Source organism: Galendromus occidentalis, unplaced genomic scaffold (assembly GCF_000255335.2).
Source record: "Galendromus occidentalis unplaced genomic scaffold, Mocc_1.1 scf7180000077475, whole genome shotgun sequence".
NCBI classification, from domain to species: Eukaryota; Metazoa; Arthropoda; class Arachnida; order Mesostigmata; family Phytoseiidae; genus Galendromus; species Galendromus occidentalis.
The window spans coordinates 1,446,907-1,463,019 of record NW_003805463.1 but is presented as its reverse complement, the minus strand read 5'-3'; the positions used below and the strand labels follow the sequence as shown (position 1 = coordinate 1,463,019).

At 51.1% G+C, this 16,113-nt stretch overlaps 2 protein-coding genes across 2 annotated transcripts; one reads left to right on the top strand and one right to left on the bottom strand.

Moving 5' to 3' along the window:
• The first annotated feature begins 7,700 nt into the window (after positions 1 to 7,700).
• LOC100900696 (zinc finger protein 622) lies at positions 7,701 to 9,367 on the top strand. Its single transcript, XM_029111858.1, has 3 exons — positions 7,701 to 7,864; positions 8,028 to 8,605; positions 8,718 to 9,367. The coding sequence occupies exons 1-3, from the start codon at positions 7,767 to 7,769 to the stop codon at positions 9,233 to 9,235; spliced, it is 1,194 nt and encodes a 397-aa protein (XP_028967691.1). The 5' UTR covers positions 7,701 to 7,766; the 3' UTR covers positions 9,236 to 9,367.
• Positions 9,368 to 10,007: 640 nt separating this feature from the next.
• On the bottom strand, positions 10,008 to 11,500 carry LOC100899368 (26S proteasome non-ATPase regulatory subunit 9). The gene is made up of 5 exons (XM_003744841.2): positions 11,408 to 11,500; positions 10,925 to 11,092; positions 10,703 to 10,807; positions 10,374 to 10,533; positions 10,008 to 10,250 (listed from the first exon to the last, which is right to left on the bottom strand). Exons 2-5 carry the CDS (start codon positions 11,087 to 11,089, stop codon positions 10,090 to 10,092), a joined length of 591 nt encoding a protein of 196 aa, XP_003744889.1. The 5' UTR covers positions 11,090 to 11,092; positions 11,408 to 11,500; the 3' UTR covers positions 10,008 to 10,089.
• Between the last annotated feature and the right edge of the window lie 4,613 nt (positions 11,501 to 16,113).

Below are 16,113 nucleotides of genomic sequence, written 5' to 3'. Positions count from 1 at the left end.
CATCGAATACTCGAGTCGACGACGCGACGCGGATGGCACATCAGAAGAGCCTGCTGTTTCCCTCTTCCAAACCAGAAATCTGCCGGAGCGACTGAACGATGCGGTCGGGTAGTCCGGTGTATAGCAGTTATAAAACATTATGGCTGTTCGCGGTCAAAGAACAACCCTAGGCGCGGACGAGCCACCGAAAGGGAACTACCGCGGTTCGGCTCACGTTACGACTTCTTACGACTGGAGAACACAAACTTACGTAAACCGACTCTTTTTCGGACAAACACAAACGAAATCAGCTCACGAATCGTAAAGGCCACGTTTCCGATATCCCATTCTTTTCGTCCTGTTCTCGTAGAGCAACGTTCTTACGGCGCGGGCGGTGTTCCAACCATCGGTCGGCGGCCCGAATTCCCAGCTTGGACCAGCACTGAGCGTGGGTGCACGACGATTTACACGCTCCGATCAGTCCTGCAGACGATACGGAATTCGAAAAGCGGCGAAACAGAATTGGACACGCGCAAAATCTCGGTGAGCCTCGAGGTCTGTCAGTTCGGAGGACGGGCGTACATATCATCGGCCAAGAGTAGGAATCTCTCCGCGATACTATTCCGTGAAAAAACTCCAATTTCGTCAGCCGGTGGTGCTGCCGTCGACCACTCCGTCAAGCTGCAAATTGTTCCCGTAACGGAAACAGAACGAATAATTCGTGACTGACGCCCTTCATTCGAGCTGTGTCCGTCCGCTAGGAGCACACCATCCGCTCACGGAAACTTTTACGATAAAGATACGTAACGTCGTCTGAGTTGAGATTTCCCGAGTCCATCTGAACGGGCTCATACCTTCCGGTCGTCAAATGCAGCTTGGCGAGGGCCACCTATCGGCGAGCCTGGTCGGATGATACCTTCTACCACGAAGACGTGGTGTCCCAACACTTATTACCTGAGTCGATCAGTATTACACCTCAAGTCATTTTCTCGGCCGAGGCACTCATTTAGATGGTGAGTGATGAGGGGTATCTGATGTCCTGGACGGTCTTTTGGGAGGCGTCGCGATCCTTGCCTCGTCCGAATCACCAATCCAGAATCTAACCGTCGAGCTTGACGACCGCCGGAACGCAAGATTTCACGTCAGATGTTTAGAGTCTAGACGAAAATATCCAGGGGGAGAGTGTGCTGTCGGCCTGAAGCATCGCCGCGAACCGTGGAGCCACGATGATCACAGGGCAGGATACTTAACGGAACCTGTCCCTGATAGGAGGAGGTCTCGAAGGTCTGTCGGCCCCGAAATTCAGCTGCCAAGAGCTTGCGACTCAATCCCTTGCAGCCCGATTCGCCAGTCATCGCCTGAGGAACCACGCATCGCCAAGGTCAATGAGTGATTTCAGAGCCGGATCCGGGACAGGGGGCTTGGAGCGGATTTTCTCGAGGGATGTCCTGCACCAGAGACTTGAGTCTAGAGAACTCGGAAACGTTAGCACGCTTGGCGTTCCCCGTAAGCATTCGAATCCTCTGCGTGAACTCCGTTCCCGACAATATTACAGGGGCCGCGGATGGTTTCTTCCGAAGATTCTCGAGGAGCACCCGGAGCGTTCGGAACATCGGATGTAGTGAATCCCTTGTCAAAGAACTGGGCATCGAGGCGAGTCGAGGGCGATTCTCATCTCTCCTGCGATATCGCCATCCCAGCAAAATGCGGCTTTCCATAGAAATTATCATTGGTCATTGTGTACTCGGCTCCGGGGAGGGGGCTGTGGACACTCATATCGGATTGCGATGAAAATCGGTTCTTAATATCGAGCGAGCAGAGTGAAAGTCGGATCCCGCCACAAAATAGGGAACTTCTGGAGGCGGAGCCTCATGCCAACAGTCGAGCGGGCAAGCACGGAGCAATGATTCCAGTGAAGGCGTGTGACTGAGAGATCTTGATGTCGAATCCCATGTCGAAGTGGAGTGACGCTTGCGGGGAGTCGATGCGACTTCCATTGTTGAATAGCCTAAAAATCACTGGTCAAATCAAATAAGGGGCTCGACACTGGTCCAGAGTCCGCGAACACCCTGGCCGACTCATCGAGTTTCCAGAGAGGACTCGGAACTCAGGCCCGTGGCCGCTGAGAACTCTTGTCCGGACTCTGTTGTTTGGATTCCTGATTTTCGAGCGGTTCAATGTGAAATGGAGAGCCAGCGAGAGGCTCTCACTCCTTCCTGAAGCCGGAGACCTTTCCCAAGAAGGTAGGAGCGCCTTTGGCGATTGAATCTGGCCAAGGGTGGAACACTCCGGTTTCTCCGTGTCGCCACTGGATACCCGGAGTCATCGTACTCATTCTTTGGAATCGTTCCAAACCAATGACTCGTCCCTTCGAAGATTTGGCTCCGGGAAACAATTTTCGACTTCGTCCCTCCGCTTCGGATTGGGTATGTTGGTCATTGAGAACTCTACAGCTCTGCAGGCTCGCGAATCGAACAGCTCGTCTTTGCCAAGGAGGAGTGACATCGGTGGCGATGAGCGTTCTTCCCTCGATTTTCCGCCTTCAAAATAGAGCGAGCCGGCTCCTCAAGTTCGAGGGAGCGCATCACGAGGATTCCCCTTATGAATCATTACATATACTGGTCATGTGGAGCGAGTCTTGCATATCGCCGCGCCGTACTCCTCGGCAAGCGATCCTCAGAATGGACGTATGTATCTTGCCGGGACTTCTAATGCTCGGAGCTCAGGGTTCAGCCAGCTAAGCTACCCCGATTTCCAGGAACCAAAGAAGTTCCTCCAGAGAGCCTGGAGTTGGTCTTGAAGCGTTTCAGTCGAGCGGATCATCCACGGTTTCCTCCCCTTTCCGATGATCCCTCTGCGAGATTTTTTCTTCAAGACTTCGTGGTCCAGTACGGAGAGTAAAGTTCTCGGTTTCAGCGAGTCGATGAAAATCACGCGCTGATTCATTAGATACAGGGTTTGTCAGACATCGGTCATGAATTCTGCGCACCTTCAACCTTCGTCTGCCATTCCTCCTTCATGTTCGTCCGAATCAGGAGCACGAAACTAGCGTGCGTGCGGTGAGAGCTTGAGATGGATGAAACATGAAACCCATGCGGATCCTCCCGGATGGCGCCGCAACTCATCAGTTGTCATGAATGCTTCGACCGAAGAGAGACTTCAACGATAGGTCGGAGACGCAATTCCAGACACAGAATTGAGAACAAGCTCAGTGCAGCTTGCTCGGACGCTGGTTAGGCGGTTCTCCGACGAGAATCTGTATCAATTTCACCTGTCGTTGAACGGAACATTCTAAGGGGCTGATTTGCCGCCTTCCGCGTTCTCCGAAGTGATGGTGATACGCACTCACTCAGCCCGTAGACCGAGCGCCGACTCCACGGGCAAAACGCGAAATTCCTCTGCATCCGTTCCCAGGACTGTATCGCTCGGGCGTTTAATCTAGACCCGGGGCTCATTGAAAGTCGAGTGCGATCGATTTCAACACTTACCTCGGACTGTGGCAGATTGAGCACTTATTGTTCGACGAATTGTTGACCGCGGCGGCCTCGGGTACGTATACTGGCTGTAACCTCGGTCCATCTCTCGCAGGTATACCTTCAGTATACGTAAACGATCGCCAGCCGTACTTCGGGAAAGCCCCGTTCGTTGAATCTTGGTCGCGCCCACGAGCGCTACGTATCTCTCTCGTCGGTGCGGAATTCGGATCCTGTCGCCGAGCAAAAGTTCGATGCACAGATTCGGCATGGGACGACTCCTCGGACTCTGGTGTCGATTTCAAGGAATCTTGATTCGGGTGAACCGTGTTCGTCGGGGAACTGCTGCGCTTTCTCGGAAGTTCACGGACCAATGTATCTTCCAGAGCCCAGGACTTCGAGGTGTGGGCAGCAGGGTATAAACTCTACCCTCACGTAGCTTGCGGACGTATCGGGTTCGACTAGCACCGATTCTCCAGAAAGTAGGCTCCCGGGAGAAACCTAAGGAAGTGAAACGAACTGAGCTCTTACGGGAGAGCGAGGGAGCCTGACGCGACGAGCCTGGGGACATCCAATCAACCCGATCCTTGACATGGGGGACCAGCTTCTGAGCACGTTTTGATTAAAATTAAACTTCACAGAAGGTGTCGAAGGAACACAACTCCGAGTTCTATCGATACTCTCCGACATCGGCGAGAGCACGACGAGTTTCCACCACACAAACTCCTCCATGCGATCTATAAGCAAATGTCGGACTTTTCGACTACTGATATAGCGTTAGGGCGGAACCGATCCCATCGAGAGACCGCCTCCAAGGCGTCGGTGAAGAAGTGCGTAGCTGAAGGGTCTTTTCTCAACGGTACGAGTCTCCCCGCTCGCAGTTGTAAAACCACCACGATTAGATGGGTTCAGTCGTTGCCTGTGTGATCGTTCGCCGGCCACAGCGGCGGCGACTCGGATCTCCACCAGTCTGCACATGGGTTCCTTTCTGCTGCGGCATTGTTGTGTGTTGTGTGCGTGAGTGCGTGTCTGACTGACTATAGTGTGAAAGAGAGAGTACGCTTGGTGACTCATTCTGGGATGAAATTATGCTGGGAGCAGCTCGGAGCCCGTTTCCAGATGGCTCTGAATGATTCGTCATAAAAAAGACCGGACTAGGGGCCAGAGTCTACTCGTATAAGGACGAAACGGCTTTGCTGGTTGGCTCGAACCTGGCAGGCAGGCAGGCCGGCCGACGGGAATAGCTTGAATCATTGACTGATTTACAACGACGACAGCGACTCTAAGCATTGTTATTAAGTTTGTTCTTATCGTCGTTGCTCGCCGCCTGCGAGTAATTTCAGCGCAGATCCTGTCAACCCGAACGCCTCGAGATCAGACTGTGACATGTGAAGAAACGAGGGGCGCTGCGATCGCGATCTCTGAATGATATTGATGACCCCATGGAGCACATCGTTCCATGAGAAGTTCCGGGATGCGTCCCGAACGCATGACGGGAACCTCCCGAGTTGAGGAACTATGGACCACGGGCGTGATAATTCTCGCGATCGATTCGAGTCGCCGCTCTGTTCTTGTAGGTCTGAGAATGTGTCTCACCCGAACGATGCAGCGGCGTCGTCTAAGATCACGGCTTGGTGGGGCAAGCATTGATTTCCAGGGGTTAACCTCCGAGATGATGATCTTTGCAAGTCAGGCGCTTAGCGCGTGCAGGGGGAGTAGCTATCGCTGTACAATGCCTCTCTCATTACTCCGCGGCCGTGATGTGGCCGATAATCGGGGAATGGGACTGGAAGGGAATTCAGCTTTGTCGACAGGGAAGACTGGCGCTGCCGCTGATTCCACGAGTCATTTGTGGCGAAACAGCTTCCGCCTTTCGAAACGGGGCTCACGGTGCTCAGCCTTCACACAGAGGTAAAAGCTCTATAGATCTCGGATTCGCGAGGGCGATCCAGGGCTTTCCCTCATGTAATTCACTGATGGTCACATGACGGAGAGATTGAATTCTGAATGGGAATGTGTATTCGCGAATTCACGTAGTTTCATCCGAGAAGCCAGCGTTCGCAGTCTCCTCCACTCATCTCTCAGGGAAGCACGTCACATTGTGCCGAGTTCAGGGAGTCTATCCCGCCCTACATCGCCGGAGAATTTCATTTCCGCTCACGACCTTTGCCGCCTCTTTACGTACATCGACTCTTCCCAAGATTTGCTCGCAACGTGCGCGCGGGTGCCGCAAGAGGGGAAAACGACAAATGATCCAAGTACGAGCCGCTCCAAGGCGATTTCACGCTGATTCCCTCTGCGATCGAGAGTAGAGGCGGGAACCCTCGCGCTCTCGCTTCCATCCGTCAGCGAATTGCGGTTGAGGTTCAGCGAGGCAACTCAAGGCTCATTGCGAGTGGGGTCTTCCAGTATGAGACCTTAGGGACCCCAGTTTCCTGGGCGGCTAGCTTTCCTCGGACTTCTCATTTTCAAGTAATCTCATTCTCTATCAATAAAACCAAAGTTATTCCCAAGAGGTGCGAGGATTACTGACCGCGAGTTCTTTGCTCCACAAGGGCGAGGGGCTAAGAAAGCAGTAAGGTGTAGGAACTAGACGGAAGAAAGTGGCGGCGAACTCGAGCCAGCACCGACATCGAGCTCAGCAGTCCAGGCCCGGAAGCGGCATAGTGCACCCGAGAGCTGTCCACGCAGGAAGACACCAAGGGATCTGCAGTCATGCCGAATCCCCAATAGTCGGATGTTCTATGAGCCGTGCTCCGTTGAAGAGGAACATTGATAGATCATATCAAGGGAATGGGAATATGCAGGCCCGACTAGAGGAGGGGGGGTTCCGAGACTTCTTTCCCCGGGCCCAGAATTTCCTGAGGGGCCCCCAGGCCAGGCTTCAGTGTGATAATTGATAATGTTGTCTGCGGTCTAAATTTCCCCCTTTCCTAAAGAGGCAGGGAAGGAAACTGCTGCTCTGACCTCTGACCCATTCGTTGCATCACTTTTCTATTGACAGATCACAGACCATGATCGAGAGGGGCCCATGTCCGAATTTCCCCCCGGGCCCAGAATTTCTCTCTGCGGCCCTGGGAATATGAATGTAGGTATTCCGTGGTCAAGATGAGCCTATCCGTGGGCACTCAAAATCTTCCCTCGGAAATGGAAGTACAGTGAACTATACTCTCTCAAAGCAACGATTGTAGCCGGACTTCATGAAGCTACGTAACGCAAGCATAAGGCAGACAGGTATACCCGAAGTCGCGATCGGCGGAACATGGATCGCTCATTTACCAATAATAATTGAGAGAGGCTTCACAAATACGGTTCGGCTGATAGACCAAGAGTGTCCAATTCATTGATGAAATTGATCCAATTCACCATTCTCTCCGATAACGACGTTTCCTCAATCTCGAACTAAGTCCTGATCTTGAGACGCGATCACTAAAGTTCCCCTCAGGCACCGGAACCGCTTCCTCGAAATATTCAACGCCCAAGCAGCAGGTCCACGAACTAGGAGACTTTCCATTTCAGTTTGAAATTCCTGTGCTACTCAGGGACTCCCGCTAAAGAAATACTCCGACGATTGATGGTGAACATTCCTCAAAGCTCGAGCAATTTCAAAGTGGCGTCGGAGCCCTGATCCCGACAGCGCCACGGTTTCCTTTCTTCTCGATTGAGCGACCAATGTCATGTCCGTGAGCCCGTTACAGGTTACGCGTCAGGAGCAAAGCTTCGGGACTAGGGTTTCCACTCGAAATAGAAATGTTTTTCATGTGACGAATCGGTTAACCGTTCCCGGTGACTCTTCTTAGCTATTTCCCATGGGAATTCTGGAGTTCCTTGAGGAAACGGCCGTTGTGGAACAGTCTCCCTGTATGCCGGTGAGGCTGCGATCGGAAAATGTTTTGCACCGTCTTCTTGAGCGACGCGGATTAAGAAAAGGCTGGACTGTCCGCAGCTCGACTCCATCCTGGAGCAGCTCTCAGCTCCGATGGTGGGTCTTGCTGTGCGGCGTCGGGCTGGTCGATCGTACGTTCAGAGTTCGAAAAAGCGCGCCTTTGCGGTGCCACTTTCGGAACAGGGTTGTAATACGCTTCCCGCTCAAATTTCTCGAGATGAGCCGCTGGATGATATCTGCTTCGCCCCCTCCTTCCCGCCGGCCTACGGGGAGCGTCGCGAAGATCCCCGATCCACTATTGTGCATGGAATGATTTAGCGCACCTCCTTCCCTCTTGGGAAAGGTCAGACCCTTTGTTTACTATCGCGAAGTCCCTCGGCTCCCAATAGAGCACGTTGTTCCTTTTGATCGTAGCGCAGCTGATAGCTATGGCGGACTCCGGCTCGCAGCTCACCTGCTTAACGTGCAAAGTACTCTTCGCCACCGGAGAACTTCAGAGAACCCACTACAGATGTGATTGGCACAGGTAAGGTTTCCATAAGCCCTCCCTCGGAGCCTTCGATGGCGTGCATGTTGATCTGTTGTGAATTCTATATACTGACAAGTCTGGACAATGATTTTTCTCTGCGTTTGGCCGTGAATCATGTCTCCTTCAGAGCGAGAGTGTCATCGGATTCGTTTCCCCGCAGGTACAACTTGAAACGTAAAGTCGCTTCCCTACCTCCGGTGTCGGCGGAAGAATTCGCGAGGCGTGTTCAAGCTCAACGAGCTCAGGATGAACAGAATAATCGTCAGGAGCCGGGTCACTGCAAGGTCTGCAAAAAAACGTTCGCGTCCCAGCAAGCGTTGGAGAATCATTATCAATCGAAGAAGCATCACGATCAGTTGAAGAAGATCGCTTCGGGTGAAGCTCATTTGCGCAGGGGACCGCTCCGCATCAGACCTCCCGTAACAGAGACGTTAGAGATAAAAACTCGAGTATCCGATGAATCAGTTGGGGAAGATGACTGGGAGGACATCGATGAGGATGAAGTCATGGAGGAGAACCCCTCTGATGAGGGCGAGCGAGTAGAAAATCGATTAGAGAAAGACAAGCTCTTGATGGAGCCCAAGCTAGAGGACTGTATACCGATCCATGTATGTCTGTTCTGCAATCGAAAATCTGTCGACTCGGAGGGAAACCTCGAACACATGGCTAAAGCGCACAGTTTCTTCATACCGGATCCAGATTATCTTGAAGATTTGGAAGGTCTCCTGAAATACTTAGGTGGGTGGAACTTCCGATCGATGGAAGATTTCTCAAAATAGGTTTCTCTTCTTTCCCATGCTTAAAAGCCGACACGACTCGATTTCAATGTCGTACATCGTTTCCTCTTCAGGTTACAAAGTTGGCGCTCTGAAAGTCTGTTTGCTCTGCGACAGTGACCAGAAGACACCATTCCGGACGATACATGCAGTTCAACAGCACATGCTCGACAAGGGTCACACCGCAATGTTCTTCGACAGTGCACTGGAGTACAGCGACTTCTACGATTTCTCTTCCACGCACCCCGAAGGGGCGGACGCCGATGAGGAATTCAATCCAGAACTGCTACAGATGAATCCCGATTGGTCCTTGCAATTACCATCCGGAGTTTTCATCGGACATCGATCACTCGCGAGATACTATCGTCAGAATCTCCCGCCTGAGCGTCCTGGAATGGCCCGGAATCGAGGAGCCTTGCTATTCCAGAACTATAAGGCGCTGGGGTGGACTGGCGCCTCGACCAAGGAGCAGGCGATGGCAAAGGCGAGAGATCAGAAGTTTGCCCAGAAAGTTCTCCGTCAGTCCTACTTGAAGCTCGGAGTTAAGGCAAACAAACTCCAGCATCATTTCCGACAGCAAGTCATGTTCTAGGACAGGGCCCTCCGGAATGTCTGCGGAAGGCGGGAATTTCGAGAAGCGTGCTCGCATGAACAGCCCCCGTGCATTCTCGCGATTGATGTTGATTGTTGCTGCGGTTTCCATTATGAGAATACAGAATGATCGCAGAAATCAAGTCAGTGTCTTCGGTTGTATGTAGATTACCGGAAGGCATAAACCACCGCGTCACACTCGCATCTTCGTCAAGCAAATGATGCGGCATCGAGCCTGTGGTCTCTGATGTCGAATCGGCGAAATCTCCTGCCTTCTTTTGAATATTCGAGAGCCGAATCTGTGCGCGACTGTGGGTAATGCGCCGGCACCTAAGGCTTGAGTCCTAAGTCATCGCGAGCAGACGATGAATTCGACGCTAACCTCTATATCCTTGGATACCCTTCTTGTATACCGTCAATCTAGTTTTCGGGGTGGCAGGCGGAATCCGGACTTACATCATCCGATCCATCTTTGGTATTCATCATCGAGTTTCTCGGTAAAATGAGAGGAAGGAAATGGATTGGGTACAGATATCGTCAACTGACGGCACAATTCTACGAACTGCATCTGGATTGCCCCCTTACGAATTCGGAAAATTCTACACGGTGTCGGAGGCTCCGTGGTGTGGAGCTCTTGAGACTCTAAAGGGATCTGTAAGGATCTGCTGGGCAAAATGTGCCTCGAGGATATTTTCCTCGATACTTTCTCCGAGATTTTTCGGTGACCGAGTCTGTCATTACGAGATGTCGGAAAAGTACAAAATTTCCCTCCATTTGGTTGCATCTGCGGGAGCTTTATTCGGGAACAGGTGGAGCGCTTCGATCATGAATATTCTCGATTTCACACCGTGCAATTCATAGAGGAACAATTTTACATCCTAGCTTCGGACCTCGACCATCTACGTCCCGAGGTACGAGGAGAACGTCATAAGAAGCCAATGAAAGCCCACGTAACAATCGAATTTTCAGAGCCTTGCCAATCGAGTTTTTGACGAGCATCGCGATGGAGGCCATGTCTGTAAATCAGAATTGCATACTGTGAATCAGAAGGTTTCGGAAGGGAAATAGATTGACGCAGCTGGGAAATAGTGACGTCAATGAAAGGGATATCTGCGGATGGATTTAAAAGTAGACCATACCATTGAAATTAGACTTGCGAATGCTGCCGAATTCCGTGATGAGGTCCCCGGTCCTAAGGCCCGCGATCTCAGCTTGAGATCCTTCCTCAACAATATCTAGTTTCAGGAAAGCTTTCGCGCGTCGCTCTTGTGGGGTGATTGGAGGTTGCGCAGTTGCCTTCTGCAAAGTTCGAACTCTGATAAGCATCAATCCCATATCCGAGCTCAAGACCGGCTCGAGAAGAGCTCATTTTAATTGTAGATCCCGAATGAATCTATAATAAGTTTCCCCCCGTCGTCCGGTGGTCATGATGACCTCGGAATCGCATGTCAAAAGAAATGTCTCGAACCTGAGCTTGTTCTGCATGTAGTTTGTGGAGCCCGTCCTCAATCCTATGAGTCACATCTTTCAAATCATTCTGCAGACAAATTATATCGTGCCTCGCTTTGCGTACCTGGAATTCACAGGTGTTTTCTTTCATTCAAATCGGAACCGAGCGCGCGATTCGTATCACACCCTTGATCGCAACGAGGGAAGAGAGAATGATTCCGATTTGTCTATTTCTCCGTACCTGGTAAACGTCAATATCGTTCCGAGGGAAGCCTTCATGGTCAACGAGAGGCTCGTTCATTCCGACGTGGTTCGAACTCAGCACTGTCCCGAGAGCGTTTATCTTCTGCTCTATATTGGCTTTCACAGCCATGAGGTTCCGTACATTCAGTTCGTGGTCTATCATTTTCTGTAATTCGTTCAAAGTAGAAGTTTCTACCTGATTCTACCTGAAATCGTTGAACGTCCGGAAGGCTCGGCAATGCGAAAATAATGGCGCGATACTCCTTACAGCGCTTCCCTTAGATACGCCGAGAGTATAAATCTGCTGTCAAGGCAGAATTAGCTTATTCAGGTCCCATTCCAAGTCTTCAGAGATCTTTGGGCCGAGTTTCCCGGTCCTTTGATTCCCGGTTAATGAGATCTGCATATGCGGAGGGGGAGCCGTTCTCAAGCTCCCCAGATATCCCCACGGCCTATGATATCGCGGAACAGCTCATCTCACCTCGATGGCCTCGTTGGGCTCTAGACGACGGCTGCTGCCTGGGGCTGAAATTTTGCCGTTTCCCAGATCAAATGACTCTATATTGTACGGAGAGACTGTCTCGAAGTTTTCCTCCGGAAAGAGATCTGTCAATCTTCTTATTGTACACCGCGGTTATCCCCCGTTACGAGGTTTCCTTTTTCAGAACAATATTACGATTCCCGACGGCAGCAGTCCTTTCGGAGGAGGGTCATCGGGAGCGCCCAGATTCCGAAGGAAAAACTTCAATGAGAATCGCGGTCTCGCACGTAGATTCAACCAGAGGGAGAAAAATGTTCCACTCCGACGATTGACAAGCTCACATCACTGCGAGGAAGTCAGCTGGAGCCCGTCCATAACAGTAGCGGCGGGAGAGAATAGCGCCACCTGTTGTATCCTGAAAGTTCCTCTTCCATGAAGGTCATAAAATGATTGGTGAAAGTTTCCTCCGAAAGCTTGCCTCCATTTACAGTGTGTCCCTCTAACGGCCTCAGCTAATCATGCGAGCAGGAATTTCACACCGGGGTTTCCCCGAACCGACCGTTGTCATTTACCCGAGCGGAGTTCGAGTCGCGTTGGAGGTTACCTGCTGGACATAGAACACTTATGTGTGCATCGTCTCTCACTTCCGCGTATTCTACACAGATCCTGAAATCCTGACCCCCTGGTTTTTGTTGCGGCCTTGACCAACGTGGACCAACTCGTCTTAGAGAATTGGAGGTCAGTTGGGAGCGATCGCCTCAAGTCGCCTTTGTCCGAATTCTCAATGACTCGCTGCACGGACTTACGTTCGGCGGGCCTGCTTCCGATTTGATAATGTTTGATGTACGAATCATGAGACCTGATTCCATACACACCGGGGAAGCCGAGCGAGATCCCTCGAAATGATGGACTGATGTTGTTGTTAGCGACGAACACATCGAACGGCATCGAGTAATATCCGCGGTGGTTCAAATTGCCCTCTACGCTTCGCGCACACCCGTTTTCGGTGGATCGGAAAGCCAATCATAGGTCGCCTGCGAGCGAGAAACTTGGGCTGAACGGCTTGGCTTTATCATTCCACAGGAGACTTCCGAGCCTGCACATGTCCGCAAGAGAGAAGCATTGGTATGATCTACCTCATAGGGGTCCCATACTCCCGACGAAGCAGCGGAAACAAATGCTCCAATTACTGACCCAAGGAGTTACGTCGACCGAAGAAATCGCTGGGCAACTCAAGGTCTCACAGGGCTTGATCGAGAAGTACATAGGAGGACTGAGGTGAGCCTTAACGGCATTTTCAAGGTTTTTTGGTCGTCTCTTGCCTAACGAATGCCACCTTCCTGTAGATTGGGAATAGTGCGCAGATGTCAGATAGTTCAGATCTATGGACCGGAAGAGAGCTGATCCTTCTACAGAGTCTCTCATTGATCTTTCCAGGAAGAAAAAGAAAAGGAGGAGAAGCTGAATCGCTTGGCGACCGCGAATACTTATCGCTGGGCAAAGTTATTGAAGAAAGAGCTCGGACGAAGAGTGAAGTCCAGCCGTGACGATGTCTATTTCCCCATCACTCAAGCCTTGCATAACGCCGCCGACTCCCTGCCCGAAGCGGATCCTTTATCCTTCACCTTCGCAAACATGTACAGGTCAGTCGACTCTCGTTTCGACGCTTCCACGCTATGCTCCCGGAGGTGATCGTCCCTCCCTGGGGTTCGTCGGAGTTTAGTCCGCAGGTTTTTTAGTCGGTACGCCACCGGTCCATTGGAATATTACGTATTCTCAGGTACATTGCGGGAGCAGGCATAGGGAACCCCACCCAATCCACAGAGTTGATGGATTGTCTGTTCACGTTCTTCAAGGAAAGACTCATCAGGAAGCTCGAATCGACACCAACTTGCGACGAAATCAAGGAATTTTTAGCGAGAAAAGGTGAGACTCGCATGCTCAAGCCGAAAACATGACAGCTCACTCTTTAATCGGTCGGCTGTAGATTCCTCTCTCAGAATACATGTGCCCAACTCCAAGCCCAAAGACTTTTTTTAGGCCAGGAGATCGCAGAGTTCACTCAAGAGGAAGCGCCGACGAGGATCTTTTGGTCCGGTCAGGGTAGACCGCCTCCGGGGTATGATGCGGAAGCCTACGAGAAAAGTACTAAGAGCAGCCATGAGGAAGAATTCGCAAATCAGGATCTGGCTCAGGTGTCGCGCGCTCAGGCGTTGATGAATCCACTCGATGTTCCCGATGAGCTGCTCAAAAAAGTATAAGTTCTCTCTGGGAGCGTCACATTTCCGTAGACAGATAATATACCAAGGATATAATGTGGCGTCAGATATCAATTAGACATCGATTCCGAGCTTTCGAGACAGATTTGGGCATTAGTGATCGGGTCGCTCTTCTGGATTTCAGCTCAGCGAAGACCTGTCCCGAGCATTGCCGGAGGAATGCTCGAATCAAGATGAGCCGATGATGATTTCGTAATGTGACTTCATTCATCCGTCCTTGAGATCTCCCCTATCGGATTCCCTCCTGTGGGGAACCTGAGTCGTATTGTGGACGGAACGCAATGTTGACTGTAAATGTGTACACATGTCTTTCAAGTAAAAGGGAAAATCTTTTTCCGAGTGAGAGCTGATTAATTCACGGACACCGGTGGGAATTCGGCGAGCTGGCGGAAAGCTCACCTTCTAACCCTGATCTTCTCGTTTCAGACCGGATCGCCTCTCCGATGTTCCTTGAAACCCGAGAAACGCTGTTCTCCGAGAAATAAAAGATTTCGGTCAGGGATGACATTACCTCGCTTCTAATAAGCATGCGATTTCGCCAACTAATCGCCGGATTAGAACTGAACCTCGACCCACCCGCTAGTCTCCCCGCTTCGGACGCTCCATCATACCAACCCGATCCCGCTCTCTGCTATCTGCGAATTCGATGCTTCGACGAAGCGTGCTCACATCAATGTTGTTCTTCCAGCGTCGGTGATCCGGCACGGACTGCATATCATTTCACAATTGATGGCACATTCAAGTAGTTCAGTACTGAATTCGAGTGGTCAAGGGAGCTCGAGCTCATTCGATAAGAGAAAGCATCCCAGGGGCACGATCCGTCGACCGCACTGGCCCCCGAAAATGCTCAAGTGCGAGTTTTGTGGCTTCACCACCGATAAAAAGTTGTTTCTCGATGTTCATCAGCGGAAAACACACCGGGATCTCAAGTCGTTCAAATGACCCTCGGGGGCGACTCAATCTCAGGCACTCGTCGGGACTGAAGTCGCGATTCCGGCTTCATTAGAGCGGGAGGAGCTCTATCGCTCGAGATGAGGCATATCCAGAGCGAGAAGCTTCTAGAAGGGTGACGGGGTGTTGTAGAGATTTCATGTCTCACTTCTTTCCTTGCTCCGTCTGAGTCAGTCCAGCGGCTTAGAGGAAAGACTTGTGCCATTGCAGCATACAATATTTCAAAGAGAACCTCTCAGTCATGGTGAATATATCAGCTACATGAATTCGCCAATGAGCTCCCCGCGGATGCTGGGGACGACAGTCAATCGCGTCATTCTCTCGCTCAGAGAGGGCATGTTACTGAGTTAGTCGACGTATTCGATGATGTTTTTGGATTTTTCATCGAGACCGATCTTGACGAACGCCATGGGGTCGCGGGCCTCCACCGACGGTTTCGAAGATGCCCCTTCACCGAAATCCGATAATTCCGCATTGGGATAGTCGCGCAGCCCATTCGTCGCAGGTGCATGACTTTTTCTCTGCCATACTGATTTATCATAATATTAATGGATGGACTGTTTCGAAATCGAGATATTCATCCCCCGTAGATGCCATAGTACCCACGTCGATGGCAGAATGATTTTGAATCTTTCGGAGAGAGATCGGGATCCTTGAGCCATCGACCTCACGGCAGGGAATCGTGATCCAACGCTCCCATACGCCAGATTTTGCAAAGTGCTCATGGACTCAAGGCGTTTCACTCGCGGAGAGACGAAGGGGAGTCGTTCTGCTCATTGGGGAAATGTGTTCACCGATCATCCTAATGGTTCGAGGGGTGGAATTATCCGACTAGGGAATGAGCCATCCTATTCGGATCAATTGAGCTCATTATCGTCTGCTTAGGACACTCGATTACGGCATTTATCTGAGAACATCAAACTCCGGAGCGCTTCCGGAATAGTTCTCAGACTTATCGAGCATCATGCTCGTAATGCGGCGACCCCGCACAGATCGTGTACATTGTTGTTATATTGATGGAGCGATCATACTTCGTGATATTCGTGCTATCTATACAAGCTTACTTACCTGTACATATAATATAAGAACCCTTGTGAGACGAGTTAAGGAACAAAGCGGAGAGACTCAACGGATGCATTGTCAGATTCCGAATAAAACAAGCGTCTCATGAGAGCAGGCGTTGCTAGGAATCGTCTTCTCTGGTCTCTGGTTTTCCGTGCTGCATATACCTATCATCATACACTCGTTTGGATGACTACTTCTATTTATGGATTAATTTTCGATTTTCATCAGCCTGGCCAACGGTGCGCTGTTCTCGTTCCAGAAGCTGCGCCCATTCCAGCCGTCAATAGTCACTGGTTCTGCCAGAGTCTCTGGGACATCACTAGTCACATGGAAAAACTTTAATAGATCTAGCCGACCGTATGATCGCGCCGGCCTCGGGGTCCCAGAGTCGGCTGTCGCATACGGAGCTCG

Bases quoted from the DNA above. Each gene is read 5' to 3' on its own strand.
- LOC100900696 (XM_029111858.1), top strand. From the start codon at position 7,767: ATGGCGGACTCCGGCTCGCAGCTCACCTGCTTAACGTGCAAAGTACTC. The intron at 7,865-8,027 runs GTAAGGTTTCCA...GTTTCCCCGCAG, and splicing joins TACAGATGTGATTGGCACAG to GTACAACTTGAAACGTAAAG. The intron at 8,606-8,717 runs GTGGGTGGAACT...TTTCCTCTTCAG, and splicing joins AGGTCTCCTGAAATACTTAG to GTTACAAAGTTGGCGCTCTG.
- LOC100899368 (XM_003744841.2), bottom strand. From the start codon at position 11,089: ATGATAGACCACGAACTGAATGTACGGAACCTCATGGCTGTGAAAGCC. The intron at 10,534-10,702 runs GTTCGAGACATT...CGAACTTTGCAG, and splicing joins TACATGCAGAACAAGCTCAG to AAGGCAACTGCGCAACCTCC. The intron at 10,251-10,373 runs GTATGGTCTACT...TCTGATTTACAG, and splicing joins TCGCAAGTCTAATTTCAATG to ACATGGCCTCCATCGCGATG.